This window comes from Rhinopithecus roxellana, chromosome 6 (genome assembly GCF_007565055.1).
Source record: "Rhinopithecus roxellana isolate Shanxi Qingling chromosome 6, ASM756505v1, whole genome shotgun sequence".
Lineage (NCBI taxonomy): Eukaryota > Metazoa > Chordata > Mammalia > Primates > Cercopithecidae > Rhinopithecus > Rhinopithecus roxellana.
Window position 1 is genome coordinate 55496177 of NC_044554.1, and position 25911 is coordinate 55522087.

General features: G+C 39.8%; 1 protein-coding gene across 3 annotated transcripts in view; it reads left to right on the plus strand.

Moving 5' to 3' along the window:
- DGKI (diacylglycerol kinase iota) overlaps nucleotides 1-25911 on the plus strand; it is a 467119-nt gene that overhangs the window by 194757 nt on the left and 246451 nt on the right. For all 3 annotated transcript variants that reach the window (XM_030932674.1, XM_030932675.1, XM_030932676.1), the window contains exons 5-6: nucleotides 118-174; nucleotides 9758-9823. In XM_030932674.1, coding sequence (XP_030788534.1) covers nucleotides 118-174; nucleotides 9758-9823 — 123 coding nt within the window. The remainder of the gene's footprint in view (nucleotides 1-117; nucleotides 175-9757; nucleotides 9824-25911) is intronic.

Below are 25911 nucleotides of genomic sequence, written 5' to 3' on the forward strand. Positions count from 1 at the left end.
GTTCTTTGAAGGTTTTGCTTTTCAGTCTCAATATCTGTCACTGTTTTTTTTTCCAGGTAATTCAGTCTAGTCTGATGCTTATCTCTAATATAATATACTTTTCTTTTTGAATGACAGATTAATTTCAGATGTAAACCAACATTTCGAGAAGGAGGCTCAAGGTCACCAAGAGAAGTGAGTATTTCAGAGCTTGATTTCAAGTATCACTTTCGATTTCTCATTGATTCAGTGGCTTCATAGATATTCACCAGAGAATAAAAAATAAATTCTGTCTCTCTCCATTGCACGCCAATTTTTTGTTAACATATCCATAAATACAACCAATAAAATCTCCAAGTCTTTTCAACATGTGCACACTGGACTTTAGTCTCATAAAATGTACTGGGAGAGTTAAGGTCTTACTGAATGAACCAGAGACTAGAGGAAGGTGGTAGTGATAGAATTGAAGGGGTAAGAAAGAAATAGACTTTATTTATGTATTTTGAGACAGAGTCTCGCTCTGTCGCCATGTCTTCTGGTTGATTTTACGTGCATTTCCCAATCTGGAGTGGGTATAAGCGACTCATGGGGCAGCACAGTAACTGGTTATTCCTATAAACCCTGGAGTCAGATGGTCCGCTTTTAAAACCAGCCTTGATGCTGTGTGATCTTGGGCATCTCACCTAAGCTCTCTAAATCTTGATGTTTTCGTTTGTTAAGTAAATGAATAAATACATCATAAGCTAGAACTATATTCAGTTCTTGGTCTCTGACACTCCAGTCTGGTCGTGAAGATAAACAGGTAAAGAGGAAATTTGAATGAAGAGTTGTTACTGATGTGTTAGTGGGAAGCAGAGGTATGACAAGAAGAGACAGCACGTATTTGTTCACATTTTATTTAGGGGAGACAGTGAGCACAGTTCAGGCAAAGATGGAGAAGGCAGGGAGGGTTCTCAGCCTTCCTGTGTTATTCTGGACAGTTTGGCTCCAGGCTCAAAATTGTACTCCCCAATCAGCGAAACAAAAGCCCGCAATGAACAGAACCTGTCCTCCTAGAATGTAGTTTCGCCTGCCCAGCAGTCACTCACTGCTTCCTAAACATTACCATCTTATACGATATCCTCCTGAGCACAAAGTCCAGTAAAGATGATTTCTGATCAACGTATTTTCTCAGGGAGATGAGGTTCAGTTCCACTTACAGATTTACTCCTTGGAAACCTTCCTGGATGGTCTACTCCTCCAATCAGCTCTGTGTAGTAACAAATAGGAAAGAGAGGAAAGGGGTCAGCGAAGGGGCTTCTCCTGAGGAGCTGAGTTAGCTGAGAGGAGGGTGGTTAGGAGGTGAGTGGTGAGAGCCTTCTGGATAAAAGGAAGAGCATGCAAATCCAAATGAGAGACTGTACTGAGTAAGACATGAGATCTGAGATAGCAAGAGCTGGATCGTGAAGGTTCCTGTAAGCCATGCTGCAAGTTGAGTGTTTTATCATCAGGATAGTTGGGAGGTGAGCATTAAACTGTTTTTTTTTTTTTTTTTTTTTTTTTTTTTTGAGAAGGAGTCTCGCTCTGTCACCCAGGCTGGAGTGCAGTGGCCAGATCTCAGCTCACTGCAAACTCCGCCTCCCGGGTTTACGCCATTCTCCTGCCTCAGCCTCCCGAGTAGCTGGGACTACAGGCGCCGCCACCTCGCCCGGCTAGTTTTTTGTATTTTTTTAGTAGAGACGGGGTTTCACCGTGTTAGCCAGGATGGTCTCGATCTCCTGACCTCGTGATCTGCCCGCCTCGGCCTCCCAAAGTGCTGGGATTACAGGCTTGAGCCACCGCGCCCGGCCGCATTAAACTGTTTTAAGCCAAATGTTGTTCAGGCTGCAGTGTGGAGGAGATACCATGCAGTTCAAGAGTTGGAGACATACAGGCAACTTTCAGAAGCCATGCTAGTAATCTAGGCAAGAAATCATGGTGACGTGAACTAAGAATAATGTTGGTAGATATGAGTTTGAAGGAAACAAAATTGACAGGATATAGTAACTGATTGAATTTTGGACACAAGAGGAGCCCAGACTAAACCAAGCTACTGCTACACACACACACAAAACAAAACAAAACAAAACAAAAAAACCGAAAAACTGATTAGACGTATGAAAAAGAGTTGATGTGAGGATGGGGTGGGGAGGTAACGACTTTAGTTGTAGAACTATGGAGTGTGAGGTGTCCCTGTTGTCCTCAACTGGAGATGCCCAATAGAAGGTTGAGTGGGTATATGAGTTTGGAGCTTATGAGGAAGACTGGGCTGGAGGTCAGGCATTGTGAGTCATCAGCATATTTACACAGTAATAAAAGGTGTGGGAATAGATGAACTGGAGAGTGGGGATAGGAGATATCTGAGAATTACAAACGTTTAAAGACAGTTGATGAAAAAAGACAACACGAATATGAACGCTCTAATTGTTAGTGACAAAGCAAAGGGATGAGAAAAAATGTGGAAAGAGAGTAGGTTGGGATGGAGGTTGTAGAAAGAGTAAAACATAGTTGTCCTCATCGGTTGTCTTCTCCCACTGTGTTTGTGCAGCACAGCAGCAATAGGAAGGTTGTGGGCCATGCGCAGGGTGAGGAGGGCAGGAGAGAATGATAGGGCTGTGGTGTCTTAGTGCCACCCAGAGTGCAGACAGCGTGGGCCAGAAGATAACTCAGTGATAACTCAAATGAAGGAGGTGCTTTATTTAGGAAACTGGAAGAGATAGTTTCATGTTAAGATGGAGTTTATGACTTTCCAGCCTGGGGATTCATATACCTACCTTTAGCTTTCTGCCCTCCAGTATGTATCTCTCTCTATCGATAGGTCAGTGTGGAGGCAGGGGAAGAGAGAGAGACAATTTTAATTGTGCAGTTTTTCTAATACAGCATGTTTTTGGTTTTCATTAGCCTGTACCACTTCTCTGAAGCTAGACCTTCCATAAGGGTTTTGGATATTCTCCCTTGTCTTCTTATCAAGGACTTGAAATTCCTTCCTTTAATATGTTTTCATCCCCCCCCCCTCCATTTCTGGATAATTTCTACCAGCATAAACACACTCTAATAATTTCTATCTTTAAAAAAAAACCAAAAACACTCCTTAGCCACCAACTGTGTCTTACCTACTGCTCTAGTTCTCAGTTTTGTAGTCACTGCCAAGCTTCCAGAAAGTGTTAACTATATAAATTATTTTCAGTACATCACTTTCTAGTCATTGTAACCTGTTCTAATCTGATGTCTACTCTATCCATTTACTGAAATTGCTGCTGCTTTCAGTTTGCCTATGATCTCCTATATGCTAAATGTATTAGGTGTTATTTATTTTTCTGTTCTTTCTTCTCAAAACTATTCAAGATACTACATATTCTATCCTTTCTTGGAATGCTCTCCTCTCTTGGCTTCCCATATCACCCTTTCCTAATTTTCTTCTTGCTTCATTGGATAGCCCTTTCTATTCTTTTTCATTACTTACTCCCCCAACCTCTGCAAATTCCTCTGAGGTTAGTTCTTGTCTGTGTTCTCTTCTCTCTGCCCACTCCTGTTAGAAGAGCTCATCCGGTCTCATGGCTTCAAATACCATGTGGGCTGACAACTCCTAACTTTACATTTCCAGTCTGCCTTTCTTGGAGTTCCACTTGGCATGTCTTTTGAATGTATCACAGTCATCTAAAATATAATACATCAAACACTAGACTATTCCCATTACCATAAAAATGATTTAAGAAAATCCTATGCACCTCAGGAAATGAGGTGGCTGTTGATCTAGCTTCTCAGTTGAGAAAACTGGGGGGTCATGTTTATTCCTTCTCTCATAGACTCCCCACATCTAATTCATTTGCCCATCCTTTCAATTTTATTTATAAAATATATTTCAAATCCACCCAATTATCTCCAATTCTGTTATCAGCACCTTAAACTAAGGTACTGTGACCTCTCCCCTTTGGCCAATGCAATAGCTTCTTCATGACTCTTCAGTTTCACTTTCAGTCCACCCATGATTTAAAGAAGTAATCTTTCAAAATGAAAATTAGATTATGAGGTTGGTGCAAAAGTAATTGAAAGTAATGACAAAAACCGCAATTACTTTTGAACCAACCTAATATAATTTTCCCCGGCTTAAAACTCTCCAGTGGTTTCCATAACTCTTAGAGCAAAAGCAAACCCTCTGTCTTGGCCCACGTCGTCTGGCCCCTGCCTGCCTTTCCAGCCTCCTCCAGCTCCCATATAGACTTTCTTTCTGTTTGAGAGGCACACACAAAGATATTCCCCACCTTTGGATATGTGTGTATTTCATTGCTGTACTGAAAATCTCTTTGCTTGACTGTTTCTTACAGTTAGGCCTCAATCCAAATATCATCCCCCTCAGACACTGTCTTAGTCTGTTCAGGCTGTTGTAATGAAATACCATAGACTGGGTGGCTTATAAGCAACAAAAATTATTTCTCACAGTTCTGCAGGCTGGAAGTCCAAGATCAATGTACCAGCGTGGTCCCATGCTAGTGAGGGCCCTCTTTGGGATTGCAGACTGCCACCTTCTCATTGTGTTCTCATGTGGAGGAAAGAGGGTGAGAGAGTTTTCTGTTGCCTCTTTTATAAGGATCCTGATTGCATCCATGAAGAGTTTATCCTCATTACTTGATCACCTCTCAAACACCTCACCTCCTATTACCATTGCATGGGGGTTTAGGATTTCAACATACAAATTTTGAGGGGACACAAACCCCAGTCTTTTGCAGAGGTCTTCCTTAACAACCACCTTTAAATACATAGTATATTGTTTTTTATCAAAGTATCTTGTTCTTTCTTTTCAGGGCACTTTGTATACCGTAATAATTTATGCATACTACTGTTTGCTTGTCTAAAGAATGTCTCCCTTCTTTAGTGTAAATTTTGGGAGATCACTCATAGATTTTGTCCTAAATTAATTGCACCAAAACACAGAGTATGTGATTGATGGATATCCGCTGACCGAATGCATTTACAAAGGTATTCATTTCTCTCAAAATGTTTAGGAACTCTTAGTCTAAAAGGACATTTTGAAGATGAAACTCATGACTCACTGACTATAACCCATTTGATATTCTTAATTAAAAATTAAGAATTCTTAATACTACTAATTTAGATGTTTACCTAGTAAATGAAAAAACATTTGCTTTAGAATTAGTTTGACCCTAGTTTGAATTATACCTCTGCTTCTTTTCCACTAAGTGGTAAGAGTCTCTGGAGCACAGATTGTTGGTCACCATACCCTGGCATTTGCATAGTGCCTGACATGTGACAAGTTTTAAATAAATATTTGTTGGAGCCATCTAAGTTGAATCTTTCTGGATCTCCTTTTTCTTAGTCATAAGCCATGATGGATTGGGTTATGATTTCTAAGATCCTTTCAAACTCTATAAAATATATATATACATATATATATAATTTTTTATTTCCATAGGTTTTTGAGGAACAGGTGGTATTTGGTTATGTGAGTAAGTTCTTTAGTGGTGATTTGTGAGATTTTGGTGCACCCATCACCCGAGCAGTATTTACCGAACCCAATTTGTAGTCTTTTATCCCAGTTCAACTGGCTGTTTGAAAATAGCCAAGCAATTGTATTATGTATTTTTGCTAACAATACTGAATATAAGCCCTGAAATAATGCATTACCAATACTTTAACACCCGTAAGTAATAGCCCTTTCCTTGCCCAGTGCTTGAAGTTGTATATGAATAATTCAGAAGTTATTGATGAACAATAAAAAGATTTTATGATGTTAGAAGCCTTGCTTTGCTATCTTAACAACAATGTGTCAACACTCACATTTGCAGTGTTAAGGATCCTGAGTCCAATGTCAGTTCAACAAGTTAGGAGCTCTTAATAATGGTCAAAAGAAAAGAGGGTGAGAAATTAAAGCACTTGGGATATAAGGATTAGAAAATATAAATGATTCTATAGTAATGTTATTTTCCTTATTGATGAAGGCAATTGATGATCCTCCCCTTCTCCATGGTAATTATGTGATTTAATCGTCAAAGAAATTAGATGGATAATTCCATTCAGTTCAACACACATGTGTTTTGGATGTTTGCTTTGTTCAAACTATCATTAAGCAGCAGTAGAATACATTTCTATTGGGCCTAAAAAGAACTCTGGACAGAAGGGTGCTGGACATCTCAAATCACAGAGCTATATTTTGGAGACAATTACTCATTTTCTTCTATGATAGTGATTTTGTGTAAGTTAGTTTATCAATCCATGCCCTAGTGTTTGACTTATTTTCTAGGAAGGATGATATTAAAAATATTTGACGAATGATAGAGCCATAGAGAGTAATATTTAAATAATTTTTAAATGTTCTTTTTTTATTCCCCAACTAAACTATATGATATTGTACATCTGCTTACCGAATTATATACAGTAGTCCCCTCTTATCCATGATTTTGTTTTCCAAGGTTTCAATTACCCAAGGTCAACCACAGTCCAAAAATATTAAATGGAGAATCCCAGAAATAAACAATTCATGTTTTAAATTGCATGCTGTTCTGAGTAGTGTGATGAAATCTTATGCCATCCTACTCTGTCCTGGGATATGAAACACCCCTCTGTCCAGCGTATCCACTGCCTGCCCATTCGTCACTTAGTAGTTTTCTCAGTTATTAGATTGAAGAATCATTGTCTATGTAAAGTTTGGTACTATCCATAGTTTCGGTCATCCACTGGGAGTCTTAGAACATATCTCCTGGGAAGAAGGAACAACTGCGTGTTGCAGTACAAATGATGAAGTCAGGCTTAAGATTCCTAAATAATTGTTGATATATGGAAAGTGTTGGCTGACTGTTTTGAGTAGAGCTGTCACATGCTAAGTGATCCCATGAGTCAGCCATGATTTCACACAGGTAATTGCATCAAATGTTTCCAACATGTTCCTTCTTAAATTGATAGTCATTAGCTGATTTATAATCTCAATAACTACAGATTTTTTTTCTGAACATCAATGATATTGTTCATTTTCCCTCAGCTTCTGCTACACTAACAGCAATTATATTACATTTTTCTATTCTGTGTGATACTGTCTGACATTTTTATATATTAAATATTTCTACTACTGACTGTCATTGAAATCATTCATTGGCGTGTCATGTTGAAGTAGTGTGAGCCCTGTCTTGCAGAACAGAGGAAAGGCACATAAGACCACAGATTCTGGTGCCAGCCTGTCTGGGTTTGGACCCTGACTTTGACCTTTACATTTTAAGTAATGACTTCTATGCATTAGTTTCCTTTTCTGTAAAATGAGAATGATATTGACCATTGAAGTCAAACCCTCTGATAATGTGTGAATTGGGATATGCTGCAGTTGGCAGCTGGCTCTGGTTCTCCCTAATGCTTATTCCTAAGCAGGCAGTGGACTAAGGTTCTCATCTTATCTGCTGAGTAGGCAGATGCTAAAGGTGTCAGCAGTAGCCTCAGCTGCAAAGTAAAGAGGTGGAGGGTCCAGTACCTTCATCCTCAGTAGAAGTGTTTGCACTGAACTGATGGGATAGATACTGATAACTGGGCAGGTTATTCTGGAATTGCCGTCACTTTCTTAAAAGCCACAGCCAGCCACAGAACCCAGAATTGTCCATCCGTGTGGATATTTAAGGTTGTACAGACAACCACCACCTACCACCAGCTGGGCCCAGCCCCCAGCATTCTGAGATTCTTTGGGGGAACCAGTAACATTGCTCAGACAACATGATTTGTTTTCAGAAGAGAGAGATCATTGGAATAGAATCCAGGAGACCTATTATGTCAGAAATTAACATTGTAATTGCTTAATATTGAGGAGGTAGAAGTGGTCTCTAATGTTGAGGGGATGCAAGGGAGGAGTCAGAGAGATGCTAGGGGCACTAAACTGCAATTTCCCAATCAACATATATTTCAATATTTCAACAACTCATAGGATTTTACTGATACATTCCAAATAAGTGGCATCTCTACTCATGAAAATTCTCATGAAGATTAAAAGAATTATTACTTATAAAATATTTCTTAAAGTGCATGGCTCATAGTACACAACAAGTGTTAGCTTTTATAATTAGCTTCTTTCTTAGAACAATCTAAGCTTGTGTCTTTGTTTTATTAAACTGTGGTAGTAGGAAAAGCGAGACAAACATTAGACTAAATTGTGGTACCATTGTGCTTCTTTATATCTGATTATAGTTAAAAGACCATTATTCCTCCAGGGTCTTTGTTTAGTTTTAGTTTAAGTGGATTTGACATTATTAAGAGAAATAGAGGTGGCATTTCAGTATTGATAACGCTAACGCTTATTAGTGGTATTCTTGTCACTCTGAATTTCATGCCTTGATATATAACATTTTTTCCCTCTACACTGATCTATTTTCTGTCCATCTGTACTTACTAACAGAACGGTGCCTGGCATGTAGGAAAAATTTGAATAATTGAATATATATTAAAGTGAATATATATTAATAAATTAATATATATTAATAAATTGAATATATTAAATTGAATATATATTAATATATTAAATATATTAATATATTTTTAAATTGAATATATATTTATATATTAAATTGAATATATATTAATATATTAAATATATTTTAAAGGGAAAATAAGGACTATGGCTAGACCCTACAATAGACATGTTAGTATTAGATTAAGTGTGTTTTCCCAGAAAAGGGCAAAAGAAAATAATGAGCACTTTAGGGGTATTGGTGTCAGAGGGATGAATTGTTTGTAAGTTTTGAGAGCTTGCCTGCATTCTTGGTCCTGAGGTTGACTTTCTTGTAATGTATCCTGAGAACCCGTGGTGCTACTTGACTCTGCCCCAGGAGTGCTTGTCTACTTGGGAGGAAAAGGACTTTCTGTGTTTCCTACAGTCTGAGACAAAGATAGACCTTGAAAGCTAATCTGCAATAGTTCATGGTACGCAAGGACGGTTTAAACACAATACCATTGCAAAAACATCATCGATATGCTTATATCTCTTGTCCTTGACATCTCTTGCCTTCAGCTTTTCTCTTTCTTCACTCTATCTGGTGAGTAATTCTCACATCTATGTCTTGTATTAGGAGATCTATTTCTGAGAATTTGATCTACATTATCTCTAGCTAGAATGTTTGGTGTGGTGCCTGCCTGCCACAGATAAAGCTCTACATACCTATTTGTTAAATTGAGTTGGATATTGTCATTTCAGCTTTTCCCCTTCACCTTTCCACTTTTCTTTGGCCATTTCTTTTACCTGCCTCAGTTACCTCCCAGCTCAAGGTCCTCTACTGTGTTCACAAATCTGCAGAGTGTTTGACTAGTAAGACAGTAGAGTAACAGAAATCTGGTGTGGCCAGTTGCCACTAGGAAGACGTGGAGGGAAGGCATGAGAAGTGGAATCTACAGATATGAAAGATCTTTGGGGATGGAGAAGTAACTTCATTTGTCCAAGTAGATTCATGTTTATTGTTAAACAAGTCATACTCATAAATATTTGTTTCTGGGCTCATCTGGGCTTAGATCGTGGTTTATATAAATCAATAGTATTGCCACATTAAAAATGAATATTGAGGTTTGCAAATTAAAACATATTCAGTCAAGTGCAGTAGCTCGTGCCTATAGTCCTAGCTATTCAGGAGACTGAGATGGGAGGATGGCTTGAGCAGGGGAGTTCAAGGCTGCAGTGAACTATGATTATACCACTGCACTCCAGTGTGAGTGACAGAGCAAGGCCCTGTCTATAAAAATGAATTTTTAAAAATATTCATTTAATTTTGTTTTCCCACAGAATTTTGTACGTCATCACTGGGTGCACAGGCGTCGGCAGGAGGGGAAATGTAAGCAGTGTGGTAAGGTAAGAGCCCAGTCACCTCATGGCCTCGCAGGAGGCTCCCCAGGCCTCTGCAAGCACCTGAGGTGGATGAGTCCTGTCCCCGAATCCAGTGTTCACTATATCAGTTCCTTTTTGAAAGACTTTACTTGTCCAGGTCTCCTTAAGAGGCATTGTAGTTGTTCTAGAACTCACTGCATGAGGCAATGGTGTTAATAAAAAGAATTAGCACATTTTAAGATACATAGATGCATTCTCACAGTGAATTTCATTAATGATTTTTGAAAATATAACTATTTTGTGAAAATACCCTCATGAAGACAACTGATTGATCATACAATCAATGGGTTTGAGTAACACGATGTATACTGATATAAAATTGTGTTTGGGCAGAACTGTTTAGGACAGCATGGTCAGCAGCTAGAAATGTGTTGCTCCCTTGGGACATTATCCAGTTCCTGGAAGAGATGCCCTTTTTATTTGTGGTTGTTTATATCTACCTCCTCTGTCATCATGACTGGTTATAGGGCCCTCAGGATGCAGTGCCACTTGGAAAAGTGAGCTGGGGAAAGGGGTGGGGGTGTTATGACTATATACTATTAAATGCCATAGATCCCATGTGTCATTGACCCCAATAGATTTGGGTTATAGCTTTTTCCAATGTACAAAGATCTACTTTAAGGATGACAGGGTCCTCTGGGAGGGTTAAACTGGTGGTAAATATCACTATATGTATTTATAGTGTGATTCACCACCAGTTTTTTTAATGACATCAATAGTAAGCTGATGGTCATCAGTAAAGGGAAGTTTTGATTTGGCAGAGGGCAAGATAATTTGGGGGGAATATGTTCCTAAGTAATTATTCCTCTGTCTGTTTATTCATGTGACTCCTTTGGGTCAAGCATTGGTGTGAGCTGCCCAGGGCAGCATTTTTGGCAGTAGAGCAATGCAAGAAAATATTGACTCGCTGAGGTAGGGTTGTGGAAGGTGAGGGAGGGAGACTTGGAAAAAATTGCATTAATTTTGCTGTTTTGCCCAATGCCTGGGAAGAAAATATGCTGTAACCATTGGTTATGAAGGTCTTCTCTGGAAGGCTACACACCTTAGCCTCCAGGGCATAGGCTCCCATTGTAACCAGTATTTTGTCCTCCAGTTCAACCAGGTGGCTCTCAGTTGGTTCTCTTTTAGCCGGTAAAGAGGATGAACAAAACAGGGTGAAAGCAGAGCGAGGTAAAACAAAGTAAACAAGGAGGAAGGGGGAGGTGGAAAGATTTGTACCGATTCTTTTTGGCCATCTTACTTGTCCTGGGGAAAAGGAGGTCACACCTCTACTCTCCCATGACCTTTCTCTCTTGGGTCCATCAACCTCTTCCAAGGTGTTGCCTTGGGGCTTATGGATTTTCTTTTACTTCAGGAATCATTGACTGTAACTTTCCCATAGGTGTGCATGCATGTGAGGGTAAGAGAGATGCTGCAGTCAGGCAGGCATAGCAATTTTTTGGGTCAGAGATGTAAACAGTAGTAAGAATCTGGATGAATAGGTCCTTCACTTTGAAAAAAATATCTTCACTGGAGCCCAGTAGCTGGCACCACCTCAATAATGTAAGCCATAATGGAGTGGGAGGGATTTTATTAAAAGAAAATCAATAAACATTTTATACTTTGAGACAAGTGTTCCCTAGTGCCATATTGTACTCTCTTCTGGCCTCTTGTTGGCATGGTCAACTGAACAGGAAGAACTGGGCTTCCTCCGCCCTCAGTTGCTGTGTCTCCTTTCCTGCCAGTGTTCTCAGCCAGCCATCATGCCATGCGCACAGCTCGCTGCATGTCTGTGGTCAGTGGGGAAGTCAGTGATCCAGCTTGTCATGTCATGTTCCCAAAATATTGCACTATTATAGTCATCTCTTGTGTTTATAATCCAGCTTCTCCATGAATTCTTCAAGACTCAAACAATTATGGGATGGGTGGGATTGTCTCCTTGCCAAATAATAAATTACCCTTCCTTGGATTCCAGCTTCCACCCTGGACAGGAAAGCTATGGCTCTGTTTCCGTTTACAGATTAAGTAATGAAAATTCACTCCAAACCTTGGTGCTATGCATGATTTTCGTCAGTAGTGTTGTACATTCTTATTCATATTCATAGACTTTTAAACCTCACTCCATCCCCCCTTCCCCCCACCCCACACACACATTATTCCATAATTTACTCATTGGGATGGAATGAAAAATAATTGCCTCATTTAGCAAAACTTTTTTTTTTTTTCCAACTGATGGCTTGCAAACTTTACAAATTTTTTGGGAAGTGTTTATGGTTAAAGAGTGTTTGTGATTTCCATTTCTACTTTCAAAATAAACAATAAAACGATGTTTGGACTGATTTTCTCTTGCCTTAAATATGTGTTTGGCTGAGTGTGTGTGGCACTTAACAGAGATCAGACGAGGTAACTCATGATTTGATTGCTCCGTTCCTTTAACGTTAGCTCAGTGCCTGAGCCTACTAGGTTTATAAGCTTTCTGCAGTTTTTCATTGTCATTCATTGTCCTTAATTACGTAAGAGTCAGGGTCAAGGCAGAAAAGAGACGAAATGATCATGTTCAAATTATGTAATTTGATGAGAGTTTAATGAGGAGAATATTTAAAATATGTGAAAAACTTCGGGGGGGGCGGGGCATTGGAGAGGGCGGAACCACAAGAAAAAGTGGAGAACACTGTGACTAATATTAGAGAGCTATGATCAAGCAAAGCCTGAAGAGGTGAGGAGATGGAGAGAACCCCTTCCCAGCAGCTGCAACTTTTAGTCACAAGACTCAGCCAGCCTGTGGTGACCTACAGACTGGGGAAATACATCCCTAGCTCCACCTACCTTCACTTTCTAGTGGCCAAACCCAACAGAAACCAGAGCATAAGGGATTCTTTGATGCAATCCATAAAAGCCAACTCTTTCCAATGAATCATTGAGTAGAGAAGGATGGAGAGTAGAACTGGAGAGGCAGATGGAATGGATCTAGCATGTATTGTTTAATGCAAACCTGTAGTCAATCAATGGTTGGAGGCAGAATGCATACTTTTGCTGTAAATATGTGTCTGATCTTCACTAGATCTACACATTGCATTCATTCAATCAAAATTTAGGAAACACTAAATTGTCTATAGTACTTCAAAAAATCTATAATCAAAAAAGTATAGTAATGATTATGGCTACTTTGACTCTTCATTTTTTGAGGGAAACACACATCCAAACCTAGCATTATGGTAATTGTGAAAATATGTTTGTAAATCACTACTTGAAAGCTTATCTTTTATTTCTTCATATATAAAATTTATAAAAATAAGCTAACTTTGAAAATCAAAATTAAAAAATTTCAAACATCAATTCTTGAAACCAGTTTTAAATGCAATATACACATTGAATATCCCTTATCTGAAATGCCTGGAACAAGAAGTTTTTTGGATTTAGATTTTTTTAGTATTTTGGAATATTTGCGTATACATAAGATATCCTGGGGATAGGATCCAAGTCTAAATATGAAATTCACTTATGTTTCATGCTACACCTTAGACACAAAGCCTGAAGGTAATTTTATACAATATTTTAAATAATCTTGTGCATGAAACAAAGTTTTTACTATGAGTTGTCACACGAGGTCAGGTGTGAAATTTTCCACTTGTGGCGTCATGTTGGCACTCAAAAGGTTTTGGATTTTGAAGCATTTTGGATTTTTGATTTTCAGATTAGGGATGCTCAACATGTAATACATAGTTAAACTTTGTCTACATTTTTTATACAGTTCAGTTCCTGTATTAGGCTGTTTTCACGCTGCTGATAAACACATACCCGAGACTGGGCAATTTACAAAAGAAAGAGGTTTATTGGACTTACGGTTCCACGTGGCTGGGGAGGCTTCACAATCATGGTGGAAGGCAAGAAAGAGCAAGTCACATCTTATGTGGATGGCGGCTGGCAAAGAGAGAGCTTGTACAGAGAAATTCGCAGTTTTTAAAACCATCATAGCTCATGAGACTCATTCACTGTCACAAGAACAGTGCAGGAAAGACCCGCCCCCATAATTCAATCACCTCCCATCGGGTTCCTCCCATGCCATGTGGGAATTGTGGGAGTTACAATTCAAGATGAGATCTGAGTGGGGACATAGCCAAAACATATCAGTTCCCTAACCAAACATACTACATTAGTATGAATTATTTGTCCATAAATAATATGTATTTTCATATGTAGTTTACATAGCATGCAGTGTTTATTAAATGGGAAAACATCAAAACTGTATTTGTAGTAAATATTGTTAAAAAATAACTTGAGAATGAACTTAGGGTGCAATATGTAAATTATACACAAAAATGCCAAAGTGTTTAAAACTACTTCATGGGAGTGCAGTTGGGATATTACATGGGTAGGGAAAGGGATTACAGAGTATAAAAATAATGGAAAATACTGACTTGGGCCTTTCAGGAATGTCCCCTTATCAACTTAAAGCAATGTACTCTACTAATCTGAAAATGTGTACCCTGGGAGTTAAGGTTAAGGATAGGGAAGGGAAGTTTAAGGGTGAGGATTTACACACTGGTTGGGCAGGTTTGGTTATTTGTCTGTCTGTGTGTTTGTGCAGCTATAGCAGAGGAATCCTCTCCTGGTAGCCCCAGGAGGATTATGAGTAGGTAGAGAGGGGGCAGTACAAGGGCAAGGAATCTAGGATGCTCCATAAAGCCCTTGCCCACATGACTGCTGGAAGCCTGGCCCTTCTCTCCTTGGCTGAGTATCAAGAAAGGGGACAAGGACAACCACTGGTCTACTCTCTGCTCCTATGAGTTTTGACTATTTTAGGTTTCTCGTACTAGTGGTATCATGTAGTGTTTGTCCTTCTGTGTCTGTCTTATTTCACTTAAGCATAACATCCTTCTACAGATTCATCGTGGGAGGGGAAATGGGGAATTACTAGGTAAAGGGCACAAAGTTTCAGTTATGCAAACTGAGTAAGTCCTAGAAATCTATTGTACACCATAGTGCCTATAATGAACAATACTGTGTTGAATACTTCAAAATTTCCTGAGGGGGTTGATCTACTATCAAGTCTTCTTACCACCAAAATAAATAAATAAATTAATTAATTAATTAAAATCTAATAATAAATAAATAGGGCAGGAAAACATTTTTGGAGTAATGGATATGTTTTTGGCATGGATTGTTGTGATTCAACACAGTATTGTTAATTATAACAAACTCATCAAGTTGTATATATGAAGTATGTACAGTTTTTTAATGTAAATTATACCCCCAAAGATATTTTTTTTAAAAGAAAAGAGGATGGGGGCTAAGGGGTCCTTGCTGTAGTCCCCAGTTTTCATCTGTAGAACCATTTTGCTACTGTCACTGCTCCCTGGGTCTTTGATGTGGTCAGTATCCTGGTCATCGCAGTAAATGCAGTGCCCTGGTCACCTTGGGGCCCTTTGTTCTTTCTTCAGTAGTTTCCCCCACCCAACTACCTTCTCCTGGCTGCTGCTGCTGGGCCTGCTGGTACTTGTGAACCCAGATGACCTACACGGGGACCAGAGACCCAAACCATCAGGCCAGGGTGGCAATGAGGACACTTCCTGTCATGGTGTTCAGGTCCCAGGTACACAAGCAAATGACCCCTTTGCCCCTGATCATGATAGGGGACATGGTTCCAAAAGGTTCCAGGTACACAAGGTTCCAGTCCCAAAAGGTTGCAGATTCACAAGCAAATGGCCTCTTTGTCCCCTGATAAGATGGTCCTCAGAGACAAATGGCTTCTGTCCTCCTTCCTCACTTCCTCAGCAGGGCTGATTCTACTTCTACATATTTACCCTCCTTTTTGGAGAATCTGGCCCAAGTTATGTGTCTCATGATAAATCTCCAGTTTTGAGTCCAGTCTTTTTAAGGGACTGATCTCATCGCATATTTCATATGTTCTTGCTCTCTCTTTGTTGCTGAATTTGATTGAAGTATAAGCTAGATATTAGCAAGTAAAAACATTTTATCAAAATGACTACTTCAAATATAGTAATTTAGGCATAGATGAACAAACAATCAGAAAAGCAAATCCGAACATTTTAAAAATCTTTGTGTTCTTCTCCTATTTAGAATTTTTGTCAGATGAGATCATACATGTAAAGCAATGTATGGTAAATGTGCACCTCATATTTGGATGCCAGTTGATGAGAGCTACCTTCTTCATGAAAAACAAATCAATTATAGACTATGTACAAATAATAAAAAAATTTTAGTATTTTTTAAGAGAGAAATTAGAAACATATAACTTCTCTGCCTTTTAAATTAATAAGGCATATACAACTGAGAAATTATAAAAATATAATGATAATAAATATCTCTGTATAATATATATAATCAACATGTTATAGTTATTTACATATGTATATATGTATATATGTATAGCTATGTGTGTACATATATATCTGTGTGTGTACATATGTGTGTGTGTGTGTGTGTGTGTGTGTATATATATAGTCTTGCCAGATAAGAGACTGAAAATTCATAAAAGGGCAAAAGTTATTTACATATGTATATATGTGTATATATATCTGTGTGTGCACCTATATATCTATGTGTGTATATATGTGTGTGTGTGTGTATATCATTATTCTTGCCAGATATGAGACTGAAAATTCGTAAAAGGGCAAAAATAGAAAAAAAAGAAGCATTGGGGAAATGAAGAAAATAATGATATTTAAGAGAAAAATTGGAGGAGGAACATGAACAAAAATGTATACAGAGAGGAAAGAAGAGATGAAGAGGTGACAGTTGAGAAACAAAGGGACAGAAAGGTCCAGAGAGCTGCCAGCAAATGAGTAAGAGTATCTGGAGAATGAAAAGGAGGAGTTCTGAAGTCACCAAGCTGATATTTACTAGTTAAGCTATGCTCATTCCTGGGTCACACTGGGATTCCCTAGGGCAGACAGGCTTGGAAAGGGTAAGGGAAGCAGTTCCCAAATCCTCATTCACCATTTGTCTCTTTATTAAAACCTGAATCTGACCTACCTGAGAACACTTTTGTGATTCTCCGTGCTGACCTCTCTTTACAAATTGCCTTTCTTCAATCCGCTTATGACGGAAAGCATTCTTCTCCCTCTTTGCCCCAGGTATAAAAGCCTAGGGATGTCAAACAGATATATGAAATATTGATGTCAGAAAAAAAATCTTCTTTAATTAAAAAAATGAAATGAAATATGATTTCAAGGAAGAAAAATGATATAACTTTCTCTCTTGTTAAAGAAAGAGCATGTTTGTGTATTCTTTAAATTGACCACCACGGTGATGAGCAAAGCCAGTGCTTAGTTTATTTATAATCCAGGCAGAGAAATGTGAGCTGAATAGTTAGCTGAGAAGCAAAAATCAAGGTTTAATAATTGGAGCTTTCACTCTTATAGGGCAGAATTAATCCAAAAGTACATCCACAGTTGATTAAATAAGTCAGGTAAGTCTAAAAGTACCTTCAAGTTGGTTTAACAGTTGGTTAGGAAAGTTTTTTATTTTGATGAAGGTCTAGTGAACAGGTATAATTCTTGTTTATTAGTTTCAGCTAGTTAAAAGCAATTTTGGTTAAACACAGCATTCCATTTTGATATCTACTAGGAAAGTGGTACTGTTGAGAGGACATTTTTCCTTTTACATGGAAAATGTTTCCTTTTTCATGGTGTTCTCCAATAAAAAGATACGCATATTATTACCTTTTCAGGTCCAAACCATTATTTTAGCTCAGGGTTCCCAAGAAACAGACTCTGAGTTGAGATTTATGTGCATGAAGTTTATTGAGTCATCTCAGGAGTGATACTGGTAGGGAAGTAAATGTACCAGGACTGGGTAGAGGGAGGTGTTGAACTGTGGTGCAGTCACAACAGAGGCCTTAGTCAACTGCAAGGAGAACTGGAAGAGCCTGGCCTTGACCCACAACTGGGCGAGGACTGTCCTTGGCTGATGTCTTAGTTCATTTGCATTGCTATAAAGCAATATCTGAGGCTGGGTAGTTTATAAAGAAAAGAGGATTATGTGACTCACAGTTCTGTAGGCTGTACAAGAAGCATGATACCAGCATCTGGTGAGGTCTTCAGGAAACTTCTGCTCATGGTGCAGGGGGAGGGAGGAGCCCTGAGTGTGAAGATCACATGGCAAGAGAGAAAGAAGAGGGGTGCCAGTGTCACCCAACGATCAGATGTCACAGGAACTAATAGAGTGAGAATTCACTCATTACTGTGAATGCAGCACCAAGCCACTCATAGGGGATCTGCCTTCATCACCCAAACACCTCCTAACGGTTCCCACTTCCAACACTAGGGATCAAATTTCAGCAGGAGATTCTAGAGGGGACAGATATCTAAGCTGTATCAACTCAAGTCACTCTTTTAGGCTCAGGGCAATTCCTGAAGATGGGAGGGTGACTCATTTGAAGACCTTCAGCTTCCAAGACTCCTCTCAACTGAGGGAATGAGGTGAGTGGCTCAGGCCTGAAGCAGAGTTATCTGGGTGGAAAGCCACAGTATTCAATACTGTCCATTCCTGGTGCTACTCAGAATCCCTTGTTTTGTATCACACATTTTTAGAGCAGCTCTTCCAGGGTTCTGATTGGTCGAATTTCCTGGGAAACATAGAAGAGGAAGGATATGGGATAAACTATAGCCTCCATGGTTGCAGCTGTCTTACATCTGCTGCTGATGTTCATCATCTCTCTCCTCAACCACTTATCCTGGATTAACTGCACTCTCAACTAGTGCTTCTGGTCTAGGTGACCTACCTGGTAGGAGGACCAAGACCCTTATCTCTCAGCAGTCTGATTCCCTGGTCTTGGCTGCTGCAGTTGTCTATTTACTATTAAAATTGTTCAGAGCAGGCCAGGCGCGGTGGCTCAAGCCTGTAATCCCAGCACTTTGGGAGGCCAAGACGGGCGGATCACGAGGTCAGGAGATCGAGACCATCCTGGCTAACATGGTGAAACCCCATCTCTACTAAAAATACAAAAAAACTAGCCGGGCCAGGTGGTGGGCACCTGTAGTCCCAGCTACTCGGGAGGCTGAGGCAGGAGAATGGCGTAAACCCAGGAGGCGGAGCTTGCAGTGAGCTGAGATCCGGCCACTGCACTCCAGCCCGGGCGACAGAGTGAGACTCCGTCTCAAGAAAAGAACAAAAACAAACAAACAAAAAAATTGTTCAGAGCCTTACAAAGACTGCCCCAGTGGATTGCCTAGTTACCATATGTATTCTTCCAGCTTCCGTTGTCAGATAACAGCTAGATCTGTGCCTAACAATCAGGATCAATGACTCCTCTCAGGATGCTGGCTCCTTTCTGTGCCTGCTAGTCTCTTAACACAAAAATTCCAAAGTAACTGGGTGCAGTGGTAGCTTAAAGTTTAAGAGCTCCCTGTTACGTCCCATGATGAAGAAATTCTCCATCTGGGATTTAGACCCTCAAAGCCCAGAGCTGTGGGAACCAGAAGCACAAACTCCCCAAGTGGGCCACAGTAGGCATAACCACTGCTACTTTCACTCACTGGTTTCTGTACTTGTGTATTTTGTCATGGAGAAACAGCACCATGAAATGATCATAGACTTAGTGAGTCAACATATTGAGTCTGGTGGATGGTGCTCACAGGATATTTTCTCAAAGCTGAAGCCAGTGTTATATTTTTAAAAGATTATTCCATCTTTCTGTCAGGCCTGTGTCTTCTGGATGGTGTAGGCCATGATAGGTCCAGTGGATCTCATGGTCACATGCCCGCTTCTGCACCTCTATGCCATAAAATAGTTTCCTTGGTCTGGCACAATGTTGCACAGGATCCTATGCTGGTGGGTCAGACATTTCGTAAGCCCTTGCATAGTGGCACTGACTGAGGCCCTGAAGAAGGGAGAGGTAAGCCCATATCCTGAATATGCATTGATTCCAGTCAAGTTGAGCTGGTGCCCCTTCTAAAGTGGAGGGGGTTCAGTGTGATTAGTTTGCCTCAAAGTAGCTGGTTGTTCTCTCTGAGGGATGATGCCATATTGCATGCTCAGGTTTGGTATCTTTTGCTGGCAGGTTAGAAATTCAGCAGTGGCGGGAGCTGGCTCAGTTTTGGTGACTGGCTGTGCTGCTATTGGGCCCACATATAGCATCCATCACTCCACCATGGGTACTGCATTTACAAGCCCATTGCGCCATCCATCAATGGGATGGCTCATGACACAGTATGGTACCTGCGTTATGTCTAAGATTTTAGTTCTTATAAGGGGAATGCTCTCTGGTAGGAACTGACGTGCAATATCAGGATTTTTCACTCTTTGTACTTACTTTCATATGTTCTTCCATATACCTCTTCCCCAGACCTCCTGTTTCCCTCCAGGGCCCTGGCCAACCAGCCATGCCATTTATCACTGCCTGTAAGTCATTATATATTCTTATGTCAAGCCATCTATCTTTTCGCATAAATGGGATGACTAGTTGCTTCACCTGAAGTTATGCGCATGAGGAGGATTTCTTATTATTCCTGTCTCTAGGGCCCACTCCTAAGTAGACTTCAGTGCAGCAGTAGTTTGCTTTTGGCCTGGATGTATATAGCAAGTTGATCCATGCATGAATGAATCTCAGTATTTTCCTCCTCTTTGAGCTGGTCATTCAGTACTCCCATTTTTCCATAGCTGAGTTGAATGAGCGACCTGGTACTGTAATAATAGTAGATAATGTGGGTGATCTGAGCCACCTACTCCTGCATCCCTGGTACTGCTTGTTCCAGATCTCAGATGGTCCCACTTACTGTAACAATGGCTTAAGCTGGGCTCATTCAACCTTATGACATAGTGATCTGACAGAACTCAGCTCAGTGACACATGATGATTCATGGACAGGTATTTCTCCACCAGAGCACGATAACCTGCCAGAAAATATTTTTGAAAGGTATATAGTTCCCTATTGCAGATAGCACAACCTTGTTTCAGAATCCCAGAGTCTATGTTGATTTTCCTATTGGTGCTTGTTATAAACACCACAGGGCATCTTTTCTCCTTCCCTAAACTTCTAATCACATGGAGTGACAGGGATTCTTTCATTGCAGACTGGACCTGCTGCAGCACTGTTTCATGCTCTGGGCCCCATTCTAAGCTGGCAGCATTTAATGCCATCCAGTAAATGGATCACATTCCTAAATGTGGAATATACTGCCTCCAGAACCCAGAAAGGCCAAATGAAGTGCTGTGCTTCATTCTTAGTGGTTTAAATTATGAAACGCAATAATTTTTTCTTTAGATTGGAGGGGATATTCTAGCATACCTTGGACCACTGACCCCTAGAAGTTTCATTGACATGTGGGACCCCTGACTCCTCACAGGGCTTATCTCCCACCTTCCTTCTCACCAGGACCTCTGATGTACCTCCCACTTCTTGCTCATCTGCTTTAATGTGATGCCACTGATATGGTAGACCAGATGATCTTCTACAGAATGTTCACACAGTTCAGGTTCCTTTGCATTATATCTGGATAACATTTGGAAGAGTTGAAAGCGTTGGTACATGCCTGTAAAAATGTACTGTTAACCTTGAAAGCAAATGCAAATAGTTTTGAATTCTCCTTTCAGAGAGGGATGGAAAAAATTCATTTGCCAAATCAGTGGCCACATGTCATGTACTTACGGCTGAAATATTCCAAATTGGGCACACTGGCTGCAAATAGAATACACTGGGTTGAATTTGTGATATTCAGGCGCCATTCTCCAGTCTCTGTCTGGTTTTATAGGATCTCAGCTGGTGAGTTAAATGGGGGTATGTTGGAGTACACCACCTCTGCCTCCTGCCTCCTTTAGTCTTTAAGGGTGGCCCTTAGATAATTTTGGAAACATAAACACAGTACTATTGTCAGAGCTTTCAAAATTAATATAAATGTAATACCTATTCCTTCTTAAGAATGTGACATTGATTTTGATTTAGTTATGGCTAGAAGGATGGTTTGAAGGTTTCACTTGGGCTTCCTCTTACATAACAGACTAAGAAATCAGTCTTAGGGTTGTTCCAGTTTCCACGTCTGTTCACTCCACTTACACAATTGAGGACAAAGGAAATTAATACTGATGGATTTGTGGGACCAGTAGACTCTCTGAAAACCAGCCCTGGTCTAGGACTCCTGCCTGTTTTCTTTTTTCTTTTTTTTTTTTTTCTGAGACAGAGTTTCGCTCTTGTTGCCCAGGCTGGAGTGCAATGGTGTGATCTCGGCTCACGGCAACCTCCGCCTCCCAGGTTCAAGCGATTCTCCTGCCTCAGCTGCCTGAGCAGCTGGGATTATGGGCATGCGCCACCGAACCCAGCTAATTTTGTATTTTTAGTAGAGACAGGGTTTCTCCATGTTGGTCAGTCTGGTCTTAAACTCCCAGCCTCAGCTGATCTGCCTACCTCAGCCTCCCAAAGTGCTGGGATTACAGGCATTAGCCACTGCACCTGGCTGGACTCCTGCTTTTTGCTTGTTTGTTTAACTGGGCCTCATGTTTGTTTGTTTGTTTGTTTATTTGAGATAGAGTCTTGTTCTGTCACCCAGGCTGGAGTGCAGTGGCATGATCTCGGCTCACTACAGCCTCTGCTCCCCGGGTTCAAGCAATTCTCCTGACTCCACCTCCTGAGTAGCTGGGACTACAGGCATGCACCACCACAACTGGCTAATTTTTTTGTATGTTTAGTAGAGATGAGGTTTCACCATGTTGACCAGGATGGTCTTAATCTCCTGACCTCATGATCTGCCTGCCTCAGCCTCTCAAAATGCTAGGATTACAGGTGTGAGCCACCATGCCCAGCCTGTATCTTTATTTTCATAGGGGACCATTAGATACCTGGGCTGCTTCATACCCAGGGTATACTTGTCAACTTGTACACTTGTCCATTAGTCTTTAGAATATTTGGACATCTCTCTCTCTCCTCAGCGTACAACTACCCAAGTTAATGGATGTAGGTCCTTTTAATTAAAGACCAGAAAAGTGTTACCATAGACTCTTGATGTGTTGTTGCAAGATTCTTCTCCTGGGGACTTACCCTCTCCTTCAATCAATGGATTCTGTGTTTGAAAACTGGCTTAGGTCGAGAAACAGAGAAAAAGATTGTGACTTTTTATTGCAACATCATCCCTCATCTCTCTTGATTATCCATTCTTGATGTCTTCTGATTCTATTAATTGAGGAATATCTCTTTCATCTGATAATCCATCTTTCTTGTAGGGATGTCATGCTATGTTAACCATTTCCATAGCTCTCTAGGTCAAGTCCCCTTGGCTGTAACTTCAATCTTGTAATAAGTGCCTTCACTTTGTTTTGGTGGTTTAGTGCTGCCATAGAGTCCATATTATTTTAGAATTCTGTAACTCCAGTTACTGTCAGAGTGCCCAATCTGTAAGGTGTTTCCTAGCATTGGGGCTAACCTACAAGGGAGAGCCACCTCTGAACTTTCCAACAATGTTGGTGCTCTTCTCACCAGCACATTTCTTATTGCTTTGGTAAATGGAGTGTCCTTTGGGCCTCTGGCAGATCATGGTCAACTGATGGGCTTTTCAGCTGTACCTAATATAGCAGCTTTAGCCTGCCTAGTTCTGAGATTTGGTTTGCTTCTTCCTCTGTCACTACAGTTCAGACATTTCTACTTCACTTAACATGGGTCAATTTTTTTTGTTCAAGTTTTCAAAAGCCACCCTAGTGTTATCATCATCTTCTAGGGTTCTTGATAATGTGTTAAATCCTCTATTATAGGTGAGTGCTCCCACAATGCAAAATTATCTAATTCTAAGTTCTGCCCTTTTTCATTCTTCACCCTCAGGATCCAGTTCCCCCACACTTTCCCATTCCTGCTAGTACATATTGATTAGGTCCTGCAGTTAGTTCTTTTGAGAGGTAGTTTTTTTTTTCACTCTTAGCAGCCTCTTCATCTTCCCTGATCAGGCACATTGCTCTGCAAAGATTATTAGATCATTTGAGATACTACTGGGAAGAGTAGATGTAGTAAAACCCCAAAGTGAAGTCAAAACTATTTCTAGAGAGCAGACTCTTTTCTCCGTCTAAGGCATATATTACATGCTAATGTCACCTTGACATAAATTCATGAAGCAAGGAGGGGCACAATCTGAGTAATTCTGGGAAATTTTAAAGTCTCCTTCTCAGTTGTCTGGGAGCTAGTGTAGTGAAATAATCTATGTTTACACAAAAAGGAAGCGTAGATAATTCTACTGGCAGAAGAGCATTTTCCGCAATGAACAAGCTAAGAGTAAACAGTAAAGACAATTATTTCCTGTAATGTCACACCGTCAGCAAGATTATACATTAGGTGGCTTAACTGATTTGTCATTGGTAACTCTGTTAACATCAATCCTATCTTTCAAAAATATTTAAATTATTTTAACTAGTCTTTTTTTTAAAAAAAAAAAAAAAACCAAAACCCTGCTTGGTGAATATTATTAGCATTAAAATGATAATTTTTATTGGTAAGGTTATGAGTTAATCAGAGGTGGAAATTAACTTTCATGGATCAGTGTTATCATAATGATAACTAGTTGCCCAATACTTTCATAAAAGAAACCTTCCTGGTGTTCTAGGACAAAGATATAAACCCAACAGGTAAAGGTTCATATATAATTTTGGCCTTATTGAATATAGCACGAACTATCTGAATAAAATATTTTTGTCCTAGAATCAGGATAGTCATAGCAATATGAAATATAAATATCATAGCTAAAAATAGTTAATGTAAATTACAATGTAAATCAGTTGCGATTGTTATAGGTGTCTGTCTCAATTCCAAGGTCTTGGGTTAAGTTGTCTATTCCACAAAGGCATCTGCTTCCAAAATGAAGATGTCGTGGAAGTTATGCCTTAGTTGTTTCATACAGCATGACACGTTTGTGGTAAGAGTTGTTAAGTTGTACTGAGAATCTTGTGCCTTAAATTTTTGATGTTTTTCCCCAGAAGACTGAATGATCTATAGCTTGTAGCAGGAGCCTTCAGATAGATGAATGGAAAAAGCAAAACCTTTCTCAGGATGATGGGGTTGATTGGCCTTGATTAGTAATATATTGTGATTACCAACAATATTAGAATGGAGGAATTTAGAATACAGGGGGGTAATAAAATGTCAATCTATGGGCATAAATCCTTGATTCCCCTGGAACAGGAAGATATTATAGACAGTAAGGGCACTGAAAACTTTCAGAGTCTTTTATTAATGCTGTAAGAGATACTGTAATTAAATCCAAGAGACAAGCATTTAGATTTTTCAGAGATGATTCTAATAAAGTAACTATCTAGATTCACCTAATTTGCAGCACTGTCAGAAATTATAAAGACATTGTTTATTATAATCCAATATAGATGAATATATATGTTTACATTTTGAAGATCTTAAATATTTATAACAATTTTAAGACTAGTAAAATTTGTATAGAAAATTTAGGAAATTTAGATAACTTAGGTTTTCTTTTTTCTGAGATGGAGTCTCGCTCTGTCACCCAGGGTAGAGTGCAGTGGCCAGATCTCAGCTCACTGCAAACTCCGCCTCCTGGGTTCATGCCATTCTCCTGCCTCAGCCTCCCGAGTAGCTGGGACTACAGGTGCCTCCCACCTCGCCCGGCTAATTTTTGTATTTTTTAGTAGAGACGGGGTTTCACCGTGTTAGCCAGGGTGGTCTCGATCTCCTGACCTCGTGATCCGCCCGTCTCGGCCTCCCAAAGTGCTGGGATTACAGGCTTGAGCCACTGTGCCTGGCCAACTTAGGTTTTCTATGAGTAAATAAACCCTAGTTTTGCAAAATCTAGAATATTATGCTACCATTTTTACACTGTGAGAAAACTATGGAAAAGACATATTATCAAACCAGCCTAATTTTCAAGGATTCACATTAGTCACGTTACCAGGCATGGGTACACGTATCAGTGGAAAACTGGGCTGAATAATTTGTTCAAGGGAAAAGCCAATAATTTGTGTATGTATTAGGGAGTTGGCTTATGGTGGGTTTTGCTAGTTAAAAACTGAAGGCTACATTCTGGATAACAAGCTGGACAAGACAGATATAGTCCGTAAGTCAGTAGATAGTTGGTTAAAACAAATGCCATTTTTTTATCAGCAAAAAAAGT